Raw genomic sequence first — 21,410 nt, 5'->3', positions numbered from 1 at the left:
AACAAGAAGCAGGCAGCATTATCTCCTGCAAATTGTAACCAACTTTGTTTGTCTGAGTGGTTGGCTGACCAAGAAGTAGGACTGAGAGGACTTGTAGGCTCCGAAGTTTTAAATTGTTTTATTTTTGAATGCAATTTTTTTGTAAATAATTCTACATTTGTAAGTTCAACTTTTATGATAAAGAGATTGCACTACAGTACTTGTATGAGGTGAATTGAAAAATACAATTTTTTTGTTTTTTACAGTGCTAATATTTGTAATCAAAAATAAAGTGAGCACTGAACACTTTGTATTCTGTGTTGTAACTGAAATCAATATATTTCAAAATGTAGTAAACATCCAAGAATATTGAAAATAAATGGTATTCTATTGTTATTTAACAGTGCGATTAATCGCACAATTAATCGGGATTAATTTTTTTAATCACATGATTAGTTGCGATTAATATTTTTAATCCCTTGACAGCCCTAATAATTATATTAGTCTCAGTCCAAGTGTTCACTAGTTTCAATCACCAATCATTAGTAAAGATATGTTCAAGTTTATACTATGAGGCTGTCTCATGATGTGCCCCGCAGAAGTCTGAGCTTTTGGAATGCTTCTCTGTTCAGTCATTTTACTCTTCTATGACCTCTGTTGCCATTGGTGAACTATTTAAGGTCTTCTCTTCAGAAGATGCAAGTTGTTTCTTTAAAATAAGGAGAATTAACACACATGGGATGTAGGACAGTCCACGTAATATCGCTGGCAGTCCCAGGTAGAGCCATCTGGAATAAAAGGTGTGATTCATTAAAAACATGCTTGCTTGCAGCATTAGAGCATAGCTTTTTGTTCTTGTCACTGTAAAACCTCACTGCTCTGAAAGTACGCTAATGGCTTGAGCTGTGATTCTTTTGGATCTCAATGTACATTGGATCAGTACATGGATGAGGTAATACTTAGGTTATTTAGGAAGTGGCTTTCGTACTTCTGAGCCTATATTGAACCAATATCCTAACAAAGGTGGATAATGGTCTGCTGAAGGGACCATTTTTTCAATAAGACATAAATGAGGAGCTGAATACAAGTGGTCTTTAAAGATCTCACAGCATTTCTTCTAGGACCATAGAGGGCTATAGCCATGGTATCTTAGACAAATTCCAACTTGGAAAACTACATTTCTCTACCTGAACTACTCCTGCAATTCCATTTGGAGACAGTGTCCTTCACTTCCTATTCAAAGATGTTATGCAATGTTGTTGTCAGCTGTTAAACAGCTGCCACTTTTCTCAATAGCAGCAGCTGTATTTCAGAGGTAGAAGCCCTGTGGGCAAGGCTTGTCTTTTTGTTAGGTGTTTGTACAGACCTAACACAATGGGGTCCTAGTCCATTTCTAGGGCCCATTGGCACTATGGTAATACAAATAAATAAATTAAATAAATAAATAAAATAATACTTGTACCATAATAAAACATTTTAGGATTCTTTGTGATAAAAGGGGTAATATATGGGCATGATGCAATAACAAGAAACTTTTGGTGAGAAGCTGTTATGGAAACAGAATACTTGGCAAAGGTAACCTTAAAAGGGAAATAGGTTTATACTGAAGAATATGTTTATGGCCAAATCTATAATCCAATTTTGTGGTTTGTCAACTAGAGGAAGATCAATAGAACAGATATTATAGGGATGAACACAGTATAGAGGAACAGATATAGATAGGTGTGCAAAAGAAACTGTACCTATATGTGACAATGTCATACATCCTACATGCTCCTTCACCACCACAACTCAGAGTTCCCCATTTCAAACATGTTGTGTCTATTAAAGTTCCAAAATAAATGGGAGATGGAATTCCAGCTAGAAGGGAGAGAAAGGGGTGACTGTGAGGATAAGTAAGACATTTTTCAATGTTTATGTAAGAAGCACACTTTTTCTGCAGATTAATGGAATAAATATAGGATCATCAATTCCTCCCTCTTCCTATATCAGCCCCCTTCTCTATAGTTCATTCAAGCTTCTCTCTTTCCTTAGCCTCCTTCTCTTATTTCCACCTAAGTAGTTTCTTTCTTGATGCTTGTTTGGCACTTTATACTGCAGTTTAAAAAATATATACTGTAGTTGCCATTCATATGTCAACATTTGCCCACACTTATCAAACAGAAATATTTAAGATACCATGGGAGAGATTTTCTCTTCCAGCTGAACTATACTCAGTGAACATTTGGCAGGAGGAAAATGGCACAAGGTGGCTTTAAGATGGAGGCTGGTCAAGTCCCTGGCATAAATTAGCCCAGACTGAAAGTTGGTCTAATTTGCACCCAGATGCCTCTGGCTCTAAAGCAAAGTTCATGTTTGCCTGGCCATGCCCCGTGTACCAGCAGTTCTTTTTTTCAGATAAGTGGAGATGCATATTGTGAATATAACCTCTGCATTTGTCCTTGTTTGCACTCACAGCATGGTTTAAAACATTTCTTACCAAATACTCTTGAAGCAAGTGTATGGATACCCACACCAAATGACTTTTCTTCAGGCTTTAGAGACCTAAGTGAGAATTGCATTGTATATTGAACAACAGTTGGCAATATAAATGTGAAACAAAGTTGCCAATGGTTTGTCAATCAAATTCTGCATCACATTATACCAGAATCCAACTACCTTGGCCATAAATTACAGGGGTCCATTATCTTGATTAAGTGGCTCTCATGAAAGAGGAGGTCTTTTCGAGATTCTTGACCAAGACTTTTGAACAACCAGAGGAAAGGCTGCCCTCACAGTACCATCCACTGTTTTGCAATGAGCCCATCGCAAGACTTTGGGAGTTAAATCAGGGCTGTGTTTATATGCACGCTGAGCAGATGTGATCAGTAAATTCATAGTTATTATGCACCTTGCTAAGGTGTCTCAGTAAACTGAATCAAAGAGCTCCCATTAATCTGGGCAGAAGTAAAATCACCTTCCAAAGTTTAGAAATATTTATCCTGAAATATAAGCCCTAACAATCAGCATAAGAAGACAGAGAACCTCCACCGACTCATAGGAATGCATGACCTCAGTATAAAATTTCTAGTAGGGTGCTTACAGTAAGGGTATTCTACTGTACCTTATTAAAACCATATATCCAGGCATGGCTCCTAAGGAATAAATGAAGCTGCAGACTATTGATAATATTAAAAAGTAGTGAAGCATCATGTCACAGTTTGCTTCTTTGTCACACTGGCCCAGAACCGCAGAGACTTTTCCAGATGAAAATCCAGAAGCTGCAACACAGGTGCAATTTTCAAATACCTGTCAAAAGATGGTTTTAATCATTTAGGCCCAGACTACGATACCCTTACACTGAATAGTATCATACACCATGTGAGGTGCCAATGAAGTTGATTCACAGAGCAAGAGAATAATGATCATGAGTAAGGCATCAAAATCTGTCCCTCTGTGTGATCTCATAGTTTTTAAAATATGTTTATTGGTTCTCAGACTTTCTAAACTCTTCTTTGGACTGTGTTTTATTTTGTTGTATTGCAGTTCTCATTCTCAGTCATGTTCCAACTAGCATGCAAGAATTTATAACTAAAGCCTTAAGGAAAATTCTTACCGTATTAAGATAATAACCTCTCATCAGAGTTTTTGTTTGTTTGTTTGTTAGCCATCCTGTTAGAGATCATTATAGCCCTGCTTTAGAATTCTATTATTTTTGAGAGATTTCTAGTGCTTCCCAGTGTTTAAAAAGGTGATGGGGGTCTGTGTGCAAGGGTCAAATACTTGACCCCTGCCCCAATTAAAATTGCACTTGATTGCTGAAACTTTCAGCAGTATCTTACCAAAGATGCTGCGTCCAGATTATGATAGATCCCCCACTTTTTTAGACTGCTTTAAACACTGGCACTTCCAGGTTTCAGAGAAGTGGAAAATACCAGAGGCATAACTTCTCAAATGGTATTTTGGTATTTCCACTTCTGTCTATTCCATAAAAGAGAAGAGGCTTGTTCAATCTTTTGTTTTCTTTCTTTCTTTCTAGTTTAATTGAACTAATTCAAGCTTCAAATTTTCACAGTCAGTTTGAATTTGGGGCAAAGGGTCAGGTCAGTCTTTATTGTACCCAAACCACTTTGCCCATCTCTAATTATCACTCTTTAAAATCCTAGTCAAATGTGTATGTATATATTCCACTGCACCGTGCTAGCTAGATTTCATAATTTGAGCTGGTAGGCCTTACTGTATATTTGCTTGTTCCATCTGAAGCTTTACAACCAGCAAGACAAGGTGAAACATACGTTATTCCATTCTCCCCACAAACGGGGTCCCACACTTTACTTGAGCAATCACAATCACTGTTACAGTCAGCAAGTAGGGTTGTTTCCATGTATGAGACCTGTTCTATTCTGAAATATATTTAAAAGGTGAATAAACAATTAAGGAGTTAAAAAACAACCATCACCACCACCTAAAACAACTCCCCAATAGAAACTTCTTATCATTGACTACATAAAACCCTCTTGGTAGGTCAGGAACTTTTCCAGGACTTGGCCCTGCACTTCTTACATAAAACATGCATTGGTCAGACCCTTAAAATTTAGTAAAAAGAAAAGGAGTACTTGTGGCACCTTAGAGACTAACAAATTTATTAGAGCATAAGCTTTCGTGAGCTACAGCTCACTTCATCGGAGCTGTAGCTCACGAAAGCTTATGCTCTAATAAATTTGTTAGTCTCTAGGTGCCACAAGTACTCCTTTTCTTTTTGCGAATACAGACTAACATGGCTGCTACTCTGAAACCTTAAAATTTAGTCTTTCTTCTGTGTAATTTTTTTTGGCTCGAGATATTGTAGAGATATACTACAACTGCTGTACAACATGACTTTCATAGCCTGCGGTGCTTATATCATCTATTCATGTGTGTGTGTGTGTCTGTGTGTGTATAGGTTTGTATATACACAGGCACACACATACAGATTAGTGGCAACCTTCAACTCAAGAAACTGCAGATAAAACATTCCATGTTATCTACATGAAAATAATATTTAAATAACAATCTCCTGTATGTCCCTCTGTTATTGCAATTACATATGTGAATGGTCAGCCAGACAAATAACTGGCCACTTACACCAGCAAATATCTGACTTGAATATATGACTGTATGAGTCACAAGTGCCAGTGGGACATGCAACTGTATGTGCATTTTTGTTTCTATATTGTTGCATGGAAGCTTTAGAAAACTGGAGGCAAACAGGCTAATTTAAATGTTCAGAACACATGAACCCAGTTCACAGCACTGCAGCACTTTCACCTCTTCCACTACATTCTCACTTTTGTTTGAGACCTAGGGTAGGTCATCTTCCAAGGAGAGTACTCAGTGGACTTAATCCACCGCGTTAACTAACTTCTCAACACTATGGTTTTAGATATAGGGTGGGAGGATGAGTCGGGGAGGGAGAGAGAAACTCACTGCCTTTGCCTTCTTGGACATTGATGGTTTGGATAAATTAAAACCTGAATCTGAAGTGCTCCTGGTTTTGTTTTTTGCAAAACCAAACTGTGGACTCCTTGGCCCATTTCTAACTAGAATATTTGTTTTATTACAAGGGGATGACAGATCATTTCAGTATTGTGACTTAAAGAACATACCCTTCATAGGAGACTGTTAGACCAGCAACTGGAGAATTTTCACAGACCATGAAATAAGCAGCGAAGTAGATTAGGTATTCAATTAAAGAGATCCAAAAGGCTATGTTGGCAGCTTGAATGGTGCTTATCTTGAATTTCTTCATTAGAAAGCCTCCAAGAAAATATCCAATGCATATAACTGGTAAATTGTAAATAGCTATGGAGACACAAGCAAATAAAGCTTTTCTTGTTATGAAAATATTTTATCATATAAAGCCCTCAGTAGAGTCACCAGCTGGTAGGCAAAAATGAGATATAATGGGAGTGTACCTATTAAAAAGATGGCCTGTGATGCAGATTTCCCATACTGTTGTTCCAGATATTTTGGCATGAAGGTGATCATACCAATGAAAGCACTGAACTGCATCACAGTTATGCATATAAACAACATATAAACTGGGTTGTGAAACAGACTCCGAAGGAATGGGATGAAATCTGGAATGAAAGAATGTGACACGTTATTTTGAAGCTTTACAAGATGACATTGCTCATTGTGGCTGAGGAAGGAGGGAAGCATAGGTGGCCCTAAATTGAATCCAGTTCAATCCTGGGATTGGTCAGAGGCCACAGACCTATTGTAACTAACACCATCTGGAATAAAGACAAGGAGTACTTGTGGCACCTTAGAGACTAACAAATTTATTTGAGCATAAGCTTTCGAGAGCTATAGCATCATTGGCATCCGATGAAGTGAGTTGTAGCTCACGAAAGCTTATGCTCAAATAAATTTGTTAGTCTCTAAGGTGCCACAAGTACTCCTTTTCTTTTTTGCGAATACAGACTAACACGGCTGCTGAAACCATCTGGAATGGTCCCCTGGAGGGTCTTTTGTTAGCCCAGGATGTCCCTATCCTACCCTACACACCCAATTCCAATGCAAGGAACTGCCTGTAAAGCACAAAAGAGTGCTTATTTTTTTTTTTTAAATCATGATGTATTTGTATAATAAATTAGTAACCTTCTGGTTACTAATAAACCGTGTGGGTAGCATTAACTCATTCTGGGTTTGTTTTCCTGCCCTCATCTTTTAAACAAAAACCTTAATTGACTCTCTTCTTGTTTGAGTCTCCCCCTCCCCTCCATTTCCAATACAGGATCTTTTATTGTCCTCATTCGTTTTGTGCAGGCATTCTTGGTTCCGTCCATTTTTCTTTCACAGTGGAATTCAAATACAGTTCATTTTTAACTATGACTTCTTTAAGCATGTCCCACATATATTAAATACACATGGATATTAATGCTTCTTCCCACTGCACCATGCTAACTAGATCTCATCATTCTTTCAGATTTTGCATTCCTGAAATGCTGCACTGCTGGTTTCATAATGGCTACCTAGGATCTAACCACTGTCTCTTCCACCACACTTCTAAGGACTTGATCCTGAGTTCTCATTCAGTCAAAGATTAGTGACATTAGTGGGACTGGGTTTCTTTGGGAGTTATGCTTGAGTAAAATTTGCAGAATCAGAATCCAAACCATAAAAAAAATAATTCCTCTCTGTTTAATTTTTTGCACTAGCTAGTGTGCTGATGTACTGTCAAGAAACTTTGCAAAACAAACTGAAACTTTTATAACATAATGACCACAATTTGTCGAAAATGAGCACCGCTTTTCATCGAAATGTATCCTTCGAGGGAGGGAGGACTAGTATCTCAGTAAATGAGGGTTAATATATCAGCCTCACAATATTGTTTAGTTTATAATAAAAAAATCAAATGTCTCTAATGGCTGAAATGTTATGAGTAGGCTGCCTTGTTTGTAGATGCCACATGGTCTAGGATCAAAACATTCTGGAAAGGGATGGGAGTGTTAAGTTGAACTACACAAAGTGGATTTTTCACTTGAAACCAAGACACCTTTTAATTAGGGATTTTTAGGGTCAGTGGACTTCCACATAAATATAATAAAAAGTTCTGCTCCTATGAATGATGATAGAAAGAAAAGTGCTCTCACATAACACTGCAGGACTAGAAATGCTGAGTGATGGAATGGGCACCTTTCTTTGTCAAAAGATTACTTCATGGAAGGAAAACTGGCTGTTGATTTTTGGACTACATGACTGAAAAGAAATGACCTTGTATTTAACAGAGTGAAGATTTAATATAGGTTTTCAAAAGTAACTAATGATTTTGGGTACATTGAATGTGAAGTGGCACCTATCTTGAGATACCTTCAAGAGATAAGATGTTCAGAGTGCGTGTGCTCAGTCCTTTCTAAAAAATTAGGGCCTGTTAAAATGTCTCACTTGGGACAACCAGTACCACTAGTCTCTTCCGACAATCTTCTCCTATAATTAATTTTAGTTATTTATGTTCCTAAAGGGTCAATATGAAGAACTGGAAGACATACAGAAATTAAAAGAAAAAACAAGGTATACCACATATAGAAAACCTGGAAATTTACAAATATAAAGCTTATTATCTATATCCATGCAACAGTAAAAAAAAAAATTAGTAAATCTTTCTGGGTGAAATCCACCTGTTTTCAGAGACCTATGAACCACCTGAGTGCCTTGTAGGTCCTGTTTTGAGGATTTAACTGGGACTTAAGTGGCACACAGGCCTTGCGCTGGTTCTCTGCCTGGGGAAACGCGGAGAGGGGATTTCACCCTCTAAGATTTGCAACTTCCTGTGATTTTTCAGTTTCATTGTCTAAACTTTGTCAGTGTACAGTAGTCTTGCCCAGCTCTAGTTATAATTAGCGATTGGCTGGAAGCAAAACTCCAGATCAAAACTCCCCTGAAATTTAGGAGAAGTGGGGAGGTGAATCTGGATCTCAATTTCAAAGCAGGCATTTATCTCTATAAGGGGCCAATCCAAAATCCCAGATCCAACACCCTTATACTTTGGGGAGTTGAAAATCACTGTGTGAATTTGCAACTCGGTACCATCTTTAGTTATAAAACACACAGAGTCCAATCATATAGAGAAAAGAAAGACTTATCTAGTATGGTGCTGGTTTTAATGTGTTTTACCATATAATGACAATTTGTACATTTAGGAGATAGTTAGCTTAACTTACCTTTAGTGATTTCACGCATTTTCCATTTGGCTTGAGTTTCACCTCTCTCTTGTAGCAGTGATTCATTTATCTTACTTAATAACTCAGTATCACTTGCTTGTCCTTCCTTTGGAAGGGATTTGGGAAGAAAACAAAAAGGTATTCCAGCGAGCAGATTTACTGATCCACAAATCAGAATGCCCAGCCACCATGCCCCAACCCAACGGGCATCAGTAAGTGTTATAGTCACCTCCTCTAAAAATAAAGGAACACACATCTGATTAGCTCTGAGTTATCTTTCCCTGTGGTCATTGGTTGTGCTGGTTATTTTTCATATTTAAGATAGAATAAAACTGTTTGAAAGATTCAAAGTACCTCTTAAAATGAGGCTTGTGGAGGTCACCAATATCTCTTTTTTATGCAAATAATTTATCTGCCAAATCTGGGTGTTTTATATTGAATATGTTATTTTTTTACTGTTAAACTATCTCAGATGACAGAATAATTTACCAGATGATCTGTTTGACAGATTCTTTCACTCATGTTTGAATTCAGGTGATTTTGTTGAACTGAACAACATGATTTTCCATCAGAAAACTATTACTAGCAAACTGGCATAAAACTACAAGTGCAGTTGATGCTGAAATATACAAAAATCATCCCTGTTGATTAATACATACAAATTTTATTTAGATATATTAGTTCATTACCTATTTCTGTGAATCCCAGATCCACATACAGCTGTGCACAATATGATCCCAACATGAAACCAAGAAAAGGACCTATCACAGTTGCTATCTGTAGGCACCCTAAAATTGGGAAAGGAGAAAAATACACAAAATTAGACCTACACAGAGTTATTTTCATGGAAAACAGTTTTGTTTTTAGCCCAGTTCAATTGATTGAGCACACAGGAAGGGAGTTTTGTCTAGTGGTTAATGCAGTGGACTTTGAGTCAGAACTCCTGGATTCTATCCCAGCTCTGTCGCTGACTTGTTTCTACTCTACTCCATGCTAAGGCCTCAACTGTAGTATTGTGTCCAGTTCTGGGTGCCACATTTCAGGAAAGATGTGGGCAAATTGGAGAAAGTCCAGAGAAGAACAATAATAATGATGAACAGTCTAGAAAACATGACATACAAGGAAAGATTGGAAAAATTGGGTTTGTTTAGTCTGGAGAAGAGACAACTGAGGTGACAACAGTTTTTAAATACGTAAAAGGTAGTTACAAGGAGGAAAGTGAGAAATTGTTCTCATTAACCTCTGAGGAAAGGACAAGAAGCAATGGGCTTAAATTGCAGCAAGGGAGGTTTAGATTCGACATTAGGAAAACTTCCTAACTGTCAGGGTGGTTAAGCACTGAAACAAACTTCCTAGGGAGGTTGTGGAGTCTCCGTCACTGGAGATTATTAAGAACAAGTTAGACAAACACCTGTCAGGAGAGGTCTAGTTATTGCTTAGTCCTGCCCGGCGTGCAGGGGACTGGACCTAGATGAGGTCCCTAACAGTCTTATACTTCTATGATTCTATAAGTGCCCTAGCATACTTTGTTCTCTGGTTGACACTTAATATCAAGGCTGCTTGCTTATAAATCTGAAATTCACTTGCTGTCCCTGTTCTCCTATATGTGCTTCATGGGCCTGAGTCTTTCCATTGATTTTAATGGGCTTTGGATCAAGCCCTCTGTTTTTTGATCAGTCAAATATACCAACCAAGTAACTTTTTCACTAGAATATTTAAAGAAAGCGAATGCTAAGGGCACAAGGGTAAATCCCTAAACCCAGGCAGAGCTCCATTGATTTAAGTGGGGCTCCACCTACGCTCAGGGGTCTGCTCAGTTGATTCTCAGTGCAGGATCCCAGCCTCCACGGGTGCAAATACAAACAATGTACATTCAAATTCATTTAAACATTTTAACTGATAGTTGAATGACATTTTCTGGAGTGTGCACCCACCTCTGACTACTCAGTAAATAAATAAAAAGAATTTTGGTGCACTATTTACTTTGAAGAGCCAAAAAGGGTGGGCGGGGGTGGGTTTTTTTGTTTTTTTTTTAAGCCAGCCCATGACACAACAAGATTGAGCACTTGAAGATATACCTATGTAAAAAGATGAATTTTCTGCTTTGGAAAAATCCTCCACATATGAAATTACTAATGGCATGATGGGAGTTTCACCAATGCCTCGTATCATGTTTCCTACCAACACAAACACCCACATCAAGGACCCAGACTTTTGTTTGCACTCTGTGAATAAAACAAGAAACCTGTATTAGTGGTTTTAATGTTGCCTGGAAATGAAATATTTTCTACAAAGAGAAATGAATATGAAAAGCCACCTCACCACTTAGGGTTTGGTAGAGCCATATAGGCCCAGCCCAGAGAATGGGGCAATGAGGAGTCATACATATTAACCCAGTAGGAGAACTGGTAAAGAGTTTGCCTCAGAGGCATTATGCCTGCTGCTACATCACTTTATGGAGTGCAATTTACTCCGTCCGCACAGTCAGGAATGTTGGTCACTGCCTAGGCCAGATCTCTGCCTCCTCTCCACCCACTGGGCCACTGTAACTTTGAGGTCAGTTGCAGACAATGATGCCTGCATTCTTGTGAGCACAAGATTCTGAAATTCTGCCTGGCCTTTAGGTGAAGTCCTTGCACCATCTCTTCCTCCTCCAAAATTGCTGTTTACTTGCATAAAGGCCTGGCAGAATTTGACCCCTAGATAATTCATGGAATAGATGTGTATCCTTAAAATGGCAGAAAAACACCTTTGTGAACCAAAAGTAAGAGATGATCTAAAAACAGCGTATCTGTCCCATGGAACATAATGATATTTCACCATTTGTTTTCATCCCAGAGGAGTACAAAATATCAAAATTTTTCTTAAAATAATAAAAGATGTAGAAAATTTCAGTTTGGAAATGGTGCATTATATTTTGACATTTTTGATCAAAATGAAAACATTTTGACAGTTCCAAACGAACACAAAACTGGAAAACCTCTTTTCTGATTCTTTCCTATGGGTACTGCTACCTGGCTACACAACATCTCCCATGATACACCATGGTCTCTCCCTGTGGCTCACTTGCTATGCTCACTGTTTTGGGTTGAACTCCCTGAAATGAAGCATTTTGTTTCAATATTCCTGATGGAAAATTTGCTGAAGATTATCTTTTCCTGCAGAAAATTGATTTTAAAAACATCTCATTTTCCAATATGAAAATGTTTCACTTGAAATTTTTCTATCAGCCCTTCTGAAAGCTTTTTTGCCTTTCAAGACCTGACTTAAGGTTCCCAAAATTAATGCCACCTTGAAACTACTGGGCTGAGCTAGCTCAAAATTCAATAACCTTGTCAGAATATTCAGTTTACAGTTGTATAAAACCAATATTTTGTGCTATCACTTAAACTAAAAACTCGGGCTGAAAGTTCATACAGAGCTATGCAAATCTAACAATGTTCATAGTGAAACCAAAATAATTTGCCCAAAGCAAATGACTTGGAATAAGGACTTCTGGGTTTTATTCCTTACTTACAACCTGATTTGCTGCATAACCTAGGCAAATTGTTTAACTTCTCTGTGTATAATATTCTGCCTTCATAAAATGAGGCAAACAATTCTCTAAATCCTCAGATGAAAGATGATATGTAACACAAAGTGTGGTTGCTAAGTAGCATGTAGTATTAAGTAGCATGTATTATTTTCATTTTTCTTTAAGTTCCAGAACAGTGATGCACAACCATGAAGAGCTTGAAGGGCATGTTCTTCATTAAATTGAGCCACAAAGAACCAAAAAATAATGACATCCTGTCTTTATGTTGCAAAGTTTGCATAATAATATTGCATCACCATGATACACCCTTATCATAGATTGATGGAACACCATGGCAAAAATATAACAACTTAGTGGCAGGATGCTATGCCATGAGTATTTCATTGGTCTCTGTAGTGCCATTTGATAACAATATCATTAATTTACATTAATATGGCACTGGCAAGGTACTTGCATGTTTCAAGCAATAAAATAAGCTACAGACCCTAGTTTATAGCTTCTAGTTTCTCCCCCATCACACATACCGTCTACTGAAAGGGAGTAGATGCTACTTCTCTTCTCTGCTCCTCCTCCTCCTCCTTTTCTCCACTGCTTGATACAACAAGGTGGGATTCTTATATCTCTTACCCATTTTCCCAGCACTCGCAATGCTGCCTTGTTCATGCGAGGTAGCCTGGAGAGTGTTTCCAAAATCTATGTTCTGTTAGCTTTTCTCACAATCAGACAGTGAAGGAAGGTCCACCATGCCTGTGAACATTGTAAGATCTGCACGTGGAGCCATGAATGTCTCTAGGGCCACAGACTATTACACTGTCCTAAAGAAAAAGACTAAAGCAAAGAAACTGCCCGAGTTCTGCAGCTTTTTACACCTAACCTTGAGCCCAAGAAAAAGCATTCATGAAACACATGCAGCCTGCTCAAAACCTACAAAAGAAATTAAGCAAAAAAGGAGCACTAGACACAGAAAGAGACATACCTGCTGATTGTTTCTCCATATATGTGGAGGATTGGCTTTGATTTATGAGACACATGGACATGCTTGATGAAGAATTCTCTAATGGTGAAAGGGCAATTTCATACTGATACCTGTTTGAGCCAAAGTAAAATGTTTCCAAATTAAAGAGAGAATATATCAGATCCAGCTCATAAAGCTGTTCTCTTGTACTGAAGCTGTTTAGAAAAGGAATTAGCAGATATAATAAGAATCAAAAGTTCATTGAATGTTCCATTCATTAACCAAAATCATCTCTGGAATAAAGAAACTGTCATATTGGATCAGATGTGTGGTCTATTCAGTCCAGTATTCAGTTTCTGACAGAATGCAGTATCAGATGTTTCAGATGAAGATTAAAGAAACCCCATAATAGAAACCTATATTCCATTTGTGCTGCAGCCAGAGAGCTGGGACTTGGGAAATCCATATAGGAAAGAGTTGAATCAGTCAAGGCCAGAGGAGATGAAGCCATGAAAAAGGATTTTGTAGAGGGGGATACAAGTCAGTGATTTACATGTGTGATATTACTTGAAGTGATGTAGGCATCATTACAGACACAGGCGATACAGGAGAAAGAGACTTCAGGGCCAAGAAAATATAATAAGGTATACTAATAATATTACTATGGTATCCTAATATGATAGTAATAGAGAGCAATGCAACTTAGAGCTTCCCCTGCTGAGACATCACAGAGCAGAGAGGTAATCATCCATGGTGATAACTGCCCATTCGGATCAGGAGATGAAACAAAATGGAAGAACATAGGTTGCCCCATAGGCGCTGACTCCATGGGTGCTCCAGTGCTCAAGTACCCACAGGAAAAAAAATAGCAGGTGGTCAGCACTCACCTGCCACAGCTGTTTGGTGGTGCTGCTGATCAGCTGTTTGATGGCTGTGGGAGGCGCTTGGGGGAGGGCGGAGAGCAGTGAGTGGATGGGGGTTGAAGAGGGGGCAGGAAGAGGCAGAGTGAGGGTGGAGCCTCAGGGGAGGGGCAGAGTGGGGGTGGGAAGAGGCAGGGCGGGGCAGGGCCTCGGGGAGGGAACAGGGTAAGGGAGGGGCCTTGGGGCAGAGCAGGGCTGGAGCACCCCCAAGGAAAAATAAAAGTCAGCACCTATGGGTTGCCCAGTAGAGATGTGAATCTCCCAGACATTAATCTGTGTTTAGGAAGTAGTTATTAACTTCTGAAGCCCTTGCAAAAAAAAAAAAAGGACCAAATTCTGATACTTTGATTCATGCTGAGCGTACCTTACTCCAGAAGTGGTCCTACTGATTTCAGTGGGACCACTTGTGGTATAACGTATTACTCAAGGTGAGTAAGCATACCACAATCTGGTCCATCCTTAGCTAAATACTCACCGTTCCATGAGAAAATGAGGTAGTGATATCAAAAGACAGCCAAAAGACATAACTGTGCACCCCAAAGTAATTATTCTTGGTCTATGAAGTTTTGCACCAAAGTAACTCACAAATGCTATCACCAACAAGTTTCCTGCAGAAAGAAGAGCATGGTTCATTTTCACATTTACATGCCAAATTACCCGATGTGGGTGTTACTGTACTAGCAAGAGGATTGGCTAGATGATTAAATAAGACTTTTTCATCTATGTTTTTTGTGTCTATGGTTTTTGCGTAAAGGGCTAGGCCAACTAGGAAATACTCTGATAATAGAATGTTAAGTAAAGTAGAAATTATGACTAAAGAGGAGAATATCAACTGAGGCTGTCAGAAGAAGAAAACAACCACCTGCATACTAAATTACTGCCGTCAGTGCACTTTCAGAGAAATGTAAATTTAATGGAGAAAACACGGATGAGTACAGAAACCCATGTGAATTAGAGCTGGGTGAAATTTATTCAGCAAATAAAAATTTGCCAAAAAATGCATTTTTCAGGTCACTGGCTCTATTTTCAAATTTGGGTCTAATTGATCTATTAATTTCAGCTGAAAAACAATTAAAAACAAACATTTTAAAATGTCAGAATTGTTTGTTTTAAAATGAAACAAAATATTGATTTAAAACTACATTTTCTAAACAAACCATTTTTTTTAATTTGGCAAGGAAAAACAAACAACATTTAAATTCTGTTCAAAACTAATCAAATCCCCCCCACGCCGCGCGTATTTTTTTGTTTGGAAACCGAACTCAAAAATCTATTATTCTCTAAGTTCTGATGGGGATGCTACATAGTGTAGTCAGTTTGATATCCCCTTTATTTCTTCCCTGATTTGTGAGGAATAACATGGATAAAGGAAGTCCCCCATTAAATCATTTCTTTTTAGAGAGGGAACATTTCATGTGAGGAAAAGCTTTATGATATATTGTAAACACTGTTTTCTAGAAACTAGGCCCTGCAGCTCCAAGATAATACATGTCTTGGTACGTTATTATTCTCTTAGGACACTTTCTATGTATACAGATTTTATGGCACAGATTTTAACACATAAATGCAATGATGGGGGAAAATGCAGAAATATAAATATAAGTACTTCAACACTGAAAATAAATACAAGATAACACATATAGAAAGAAGAATTGATTCATTTATATTACTTGCAAAAATAACTTAATAGGGGAGAAAAAAGAGGTTACTGTACTGAATGTCATTATAAAATATAAATAGACTCAAACAGCTTGATTCTGATCTCACTCACATTCATCTTATATCTATGTAGCTCCTATGACTTCACTGGATTTACTATACTTTGGATTTATAACCAGTATAGCTGAGAGCAGAACCAGATCCAAAATGGTCCAGGGCAGGTATAATTTTTGATACACTTGTTAAGACATCCTCCTTTTTATTGGAAACACAGGAACTGCCATACCGGGTTAAATCATGTGTCCATCTAGTCTGGTATTGAGTCTCTGCCAATGGCCAGTGCCAGCAGTGTCCGAGAAAGGTGCAAGAAATGAGGCATATCCTTTTTATGTCTAATCGATAGTCAAACTGCATTGAGCCAGGTATAAGACTCAAAAGTCCCATTTATACTTAAGTATGGGTGCAACTTTCTACATTGGAGCATGCCTATGGAGTTCGTTACATTACATATTAATATTATTTTAATCCTGAAATTTTAAATCAATCAAGATGACAATATCCACACGTCTTTTCAGTTACATGTTCATATTAATAACAGGGGCTAATTAGTTTTAAACCATCACCTTTTTAGACCCAGCATCAGTAATTTTGGCAATTTCCTTTGTTATTTCAAAAGCATGAGACTATCCTGGGTGGATCTGTAAATCCTTCAAAGGTCCCTCCCTCCAAAGGCTCCATTCTGAGCTGCCTTATGGGACTGCACTGCAGAGTGGGCATGGAGTGGGCAGGTAGGGGAGAGAAGTGGAAGAATCCTTGGCTCCATCCCCCACCATTGCAATAGCCAGCATCAATGAGTCGGCATTCCAGGGGAAGTAATCTGTGCCAGTTATAGTGCAGATTTCTTCCTCCCCCCACCCCCCGAAGCAAGGGGTAATCAGGACCTACACTGTAAAGTATACCCTTTTAGAATCAAAGTCTGGTTCCTGGTCTGCTCCTGTAGCAGCTCAGCTACCGACTGCCCTTTGCTCAAGCCTTGCACCAAAGCCACAAATGAGCCCTATGTTTGGCCTTAACCGACCTCATTGATAGCAGGGTTGTGCTCAGTAATTGCAGAGCTGGGAGCTTTTCATACAATATCAAAGGTATGATCCCTTTTTTTTCTTAAAGACTGTTTTTGGATCTCATTTCCCCCACCCCCCCAGACAACCTTTTCATACAATATCAAAGGTATGATCCCTTTTTTTTTTTTTTGAAAGACTGTTTTTGGATCTCATTTCCCCACCCCCCACATACACCTAGAATCCCAGCTTTTAAAAAAACATATTGAATCTGGGTACTGCAGAACACAAGCTGCCCTGAGTAATGGGTGGCCCATAGCTGCACTGCTGAAGAAACAGACCAGGGAGGAAATTGTGACACTCAAAGGGATTCCTCCTTGCTCTGGGGGAAAATAATCTGCTGTAGATCTATACCTGTTGTGGAGGCAGGGGTCGCTCCGTTCCCTCCCCCCTGCTCTCTCACTCCCCACTCACTGGTGTAGGAGATGGAATAGTGGCCCCAGCAGGGGTTACTCTCCCTTAGTCCTATGATCTATGAGGCAGGTAGCCAGAAAAAGGAGTCAGGAGAGTGCCACAATTCCAGGGGACAATCCTGCTCTTAAACATTAAAGTGTATATAGTTGTTTTCTGAAAAGTGACCCAAAAAATAGCCCCTTCTTTCTCAATGGATCTGCTCCCTGTCTGTTCAGAGTCAAATCTTCAAACTTCAGTTACAGAAGTATGTTTTTACAGCTTTTTACTCCTTTAAGATCTGCCCATCTGTAAAATGAGGATAAAAATACTTACCAGGCTAAAGAATTTTGAAAATTTTGATGAACAGTGCCATATAAATGTTAAATAATATCTTTTGTGCTAAACTGGATGTTCTATTGGCAAAATATAACAGTCAGGTGTTCTTTGGCAGCTCCTAAGCAGATCAAGCTAGTGGAACCAGAGTTTGCATCTGCATTCCCTTTGTCACATAAATGGTCCCATTGATTTCAATGGGCCTAAATACAGGAGACATACTAATGAAGAAAGGGAAGAGCCGAAATAGCCCCTCACCCCAGCTGTGGAAAAATACTGTTTTGTCAAAGAATATTAAAATAAATGATTACCAATTTCAAAGCTTCCATTAATAATGCCCACCAGAGAGGCTGGAATATTAAATCTTCTCTCTATCTGTGTGAGCATGCTATTCATGTAAGCCCCAGACATAGTTTTAGCTAGATATGCAAATGATGATGCCAGCAGAAATACCTGGGAGAAGAAGAGAAGAATACATGCACAAATTAACAAGAGTACGGAGATTTAGGCATACTTCATAGCTACTTTTCCCAACAACGTTGTGTTTCCAGTGAAAGAAAATACATAGCCCTGGAGTTTTGAACTAAATATGAATTCAACTCCATATGCTTTATCTGCTGTACTTGTGCATAGTGTTGTGACTTCAATGGGACTACATCCATGAATAAGGAGAGCAGGTTTTTACCTTCCATCTGTTCACATACATCTGTGTTATCATTGCTGTTCATCCTTCAGAACCCTCAGATCCCATTCTTCACCAGACACTACTTAACATGGAGTTCTACAGCCAAGGATGTGTTTGAGGTTCGTTTTTAGATAGTCTAGTTGCAGCAATTTCCCCACTGAGCAGATGTTTGTTGCAAGAGTGCCATCTGTGGGACTGAATAATACATGCACCAAAGGAAAAAGAACCCCAACCAAGTGACCTGAAAGGCCTTTGGCTTTACTCATGTGGGTCATCAGTTACTCCCAGGAGCAGTCCCATTGGCTTTGAGAGGACTACTTTTGTGAGTAACTACTCTCCCATGTGAGCAGGGTTCACAATCTGGCCCAAAGTTAGTAAATTTAAAATATGGTAAATAATAATATGTCCTTTTTCAAGTAATGTTTAGTAATTGATAAGAGATTATTTAAATATAAATGCACTCATTTGCTGAGTGATGCCTTTACATCTGGGGGTATTACTTAGTAAACATGAAATAAAAATGAGAATATTTTTAAATAACTTCCAAACTTTTAACGATCATATTCAAGTGTAGGAAATGCTAGTAACAAACAGTGACTATGAAATACTAACACAAAATGAAGCCACTAAATACAATTCGGTTTATTCAAAGCAAAATATTAGCTCATCGCAAGTATGTCACCTTTGCCAAGAATCCTTTAGCAGTTTCCAGAAATGAGGTGTCTATAGCAGAGGAAGGGAAATCCCCTCAGTCCCTCCTTCAGTTTGGAGGGGAGTTTTAACAAGGAGCTTTCAAGTGCTCCCTCCAGTGCATCACAGAGCTTAAGGTGATAGACATTAAACAACATTTTACAGTAAACTATGTTTGAACTTTATAGTTAACTGTATAGGAGTACTTGTGGCACCTTAGAGACTAACAAATTTAAATTTGTTAGTCTCTAAGGTGCCACAAGTACTCCTTTTCTTTTTGCGAATACAGACTAACACGGCTGCTACTCTGAAACCTATAGTTAACTGTGAGACTTTAAAATAATCAATGCTTCCTACCTTTGTACCTACAGTTCCATTGGTTTATAACTTTTAATCTAAAGGCAAGCAGCTACAACAACTGTGTGTATAAATAAATAAAATAATTAAAAGATCACCTTAAGCTTGGAAATACAGCAGAATTTCTCAGTTGCAGCTGGTTTCTTAGTTTCTTTCATGTTGCTTTTTTAAGGAGGCTCTGGATGTTTGCTTGTGAAAATTTCTGATGATGCTACTATTGTATAAAAGAAAGAAAAGAAACCATAGTAAAGGAATATTCTCAAAAATGCAACAAAATCCTTCTGAGATTCAATAATATCACTAAACTGGAGCAGTTTCCATTCAAAATAATAAGCACAATTAAATAAATACATAGATAAAAAATTAGGCCATTATGGAAATGAATTATAAACTTTTCTAATTTAGAACTTTTAAGACATGATGCTCAAAACTCCAAGGTACTGGCCACCTCCTATGAGATAATAACTACCCATTGACTTCAATGGCGATTAAAGGCATGCAGATGCCTGCACTCTGCCCTAGCAGGATCAGGCCCTTGGTTGATAGTCTCTGGGGCTCACTTGTGAAATGATCATGTGCATAGGGTGACCCGATGTCCCGATTTTATAGGGACAGTCCCGATATTTGGGGCTTTTTTTTATATGGGCTCTTATTTCCCCCCACCCCCATCTTGATTTTTCACACTTGCTATCTGGTCACCCTACATGTGCATAATAGAGAAGGAAGATTGGCTACCTACCAGCTCAAAGCCGGAGTCTGTCTCCATGCATTCTGCTATCCTGTCTCCAATAATAGCCAGTACCAGAGGCTTCGGAGGAAGGAGCAAAAACCTATTTTGGACAATTATATACTAACCTGCTCATACAGGATGTTTCTTCCCAAACACAGTCAATGCGTGGTTAAAGATATACGCTGAAGCACAAAGGTTTCTATCCGTCATGATTTTTTTCTCCTATCAAATGTAACTATGCATGTTCTTATTAGCCATATCAATGTCATCTAGTCTTGTTCTGAATGCTACTATGACCCCAATCCAACTTCCCATTTAAGGTAATGGAAGTTTTTCTATTCAGTTTAATGGAAGTAGATTAGGACCTAATCTCTTGGTTTCAAGTTGTATGGGGAAAGGAGGAGACAAAAAACTCTGAACTGGCCTAAAACATTGAACTGAACTGAACCAGAAACAGTTTTCCCATAAAAATTTTGGTAAGTATTCCACTCTACTTGATTCGTTTCCCAAAGAGCCTCCTACCTTTACTGATTCTTCCTGGTATTTTAGTAGATCTAGCAGCTCTGCTAAGCCAGCTGCTCTCTTCAAATCTCATACATTCTGGGACTTCTCCAAGGTGTGAGAGGAGAAAGGGCAATACAATCTGAGGCACCACTGATCTTGAAAAGCCCCTGAGTGTTTGAGATGTAATTACAGCAGAAAGCCAGAGTGAAGCAGAGAAAATGCCAGAATTGAAGGAATTTACCTTTAATGACTGTTGTCAAAAATCGCCTTCCTCTGCAGCATGAGGCACAGGTCACTTGTAGGTTTATACTAGTGTAAATGGTGGATTCTCGGTAACTTGAAGTCTTGAAATCATGGACTTTAGTAACTCAGGTTAGGGGTCTATTACAGGAGTGGATGGGTGAGGTTCCGTGGCCTGCAATATGCAGGAGGTCAGACTAGGCGATCATGATGATCCCTTCTGACCTTAAAGTCTATGAGTCTATGAAAGGGCTTCATTAACTCAAGTTATATAATACAATTACCTACTGGCTGTAAGGGAGAGAATGTGAACAAAATAAGAGTGAGCTAGAGTTCAGCCAGGCCCCACTTTATGTAAGGCCAGCAGCAGTGGGCGGGATAGAACCTGGGGCCTCTGGAGCTTAGTGCATGAGCCTCTACTGCATGAGCTAAAAGCCAGTGAAGAGCGTACTCATTAATCTCTCTCTAAGTTATATCAGTGCCATGAGATGGAACAGAACGCAACACCCAGGTAGTGCAAGGGTTACATACTTGCCTTAGCTGAGGAAGTGCGTCCCAAGCTTCAGAGACTTCCCAGCTGAAATCCCAGACAAGCCCGCAGTTGTAACACCGATAGTCCCCGATCGTC

The 21,410-nt window shown here is 38.7% G+C and overlaps 1 protein-coding gene across 1 annotated transcript; it reads right to left on the bottom strand.

The window, feature by feature from the left end:
• Positions 1–376: 376 nt before the first annotated feature.
• On the bottom strand, positions 377–20,137 carry LOC119859427 (solute carrier organic anion transporter family member 1A2-like). Its single transcript, XM_038411565.2, has 15 exons — positions 20,048–20,137; positions 19,407–19,522; positions 17,888–18,029; positions 14,549–14,681; positions 13,175–13,284; positions 10,742–10,888; positions 9,353–9,451; positions 8,664–8,897; positions 5,913–6,077; positions 5,604–5,799; positions 4,196–4,361; positions 3,083–3,267; positions 2,459–2,523; positions 1,722–1,839; positions 377–767 (listed from the first exon to the last, which is right to left on the bottom strand). The coding sequence occupies exons 2-15, from the start codon at positions 19,464–19,466 to the stop codon at positions 617–619; spliced, it is 1,971 nt and encodes a 656-aa protein (XP_038267493.1). The 5' UTR covers positions 19,467–19,522; positions 20,048–20,137; the 3' UTR covers positions 377–616.
• Between the last annotated feature and the right edge of the window lie 1,273 nt (positions 20,138–21,410).

Source organism: Dermochelys coriacea, chromosome 1, assembly GCF_009764565.3.
Source record: "Dermochelys coriacea isolate rDerCor1 chromosome 1, rDerCor1.pri.v4, whole genome shotgun sequence".
NCBI classification, from domain to species: Eukaryota; Metazoa; Chordata; order Testudines; family Dermochelyidae; genus Dermochelys; species Dermochelys coriacea.
The sequence above is the reverse complement of the archived record's forward strand: the minus strand, read 5'-3'. Positions and strand labels throughout refer to the sequence as shown.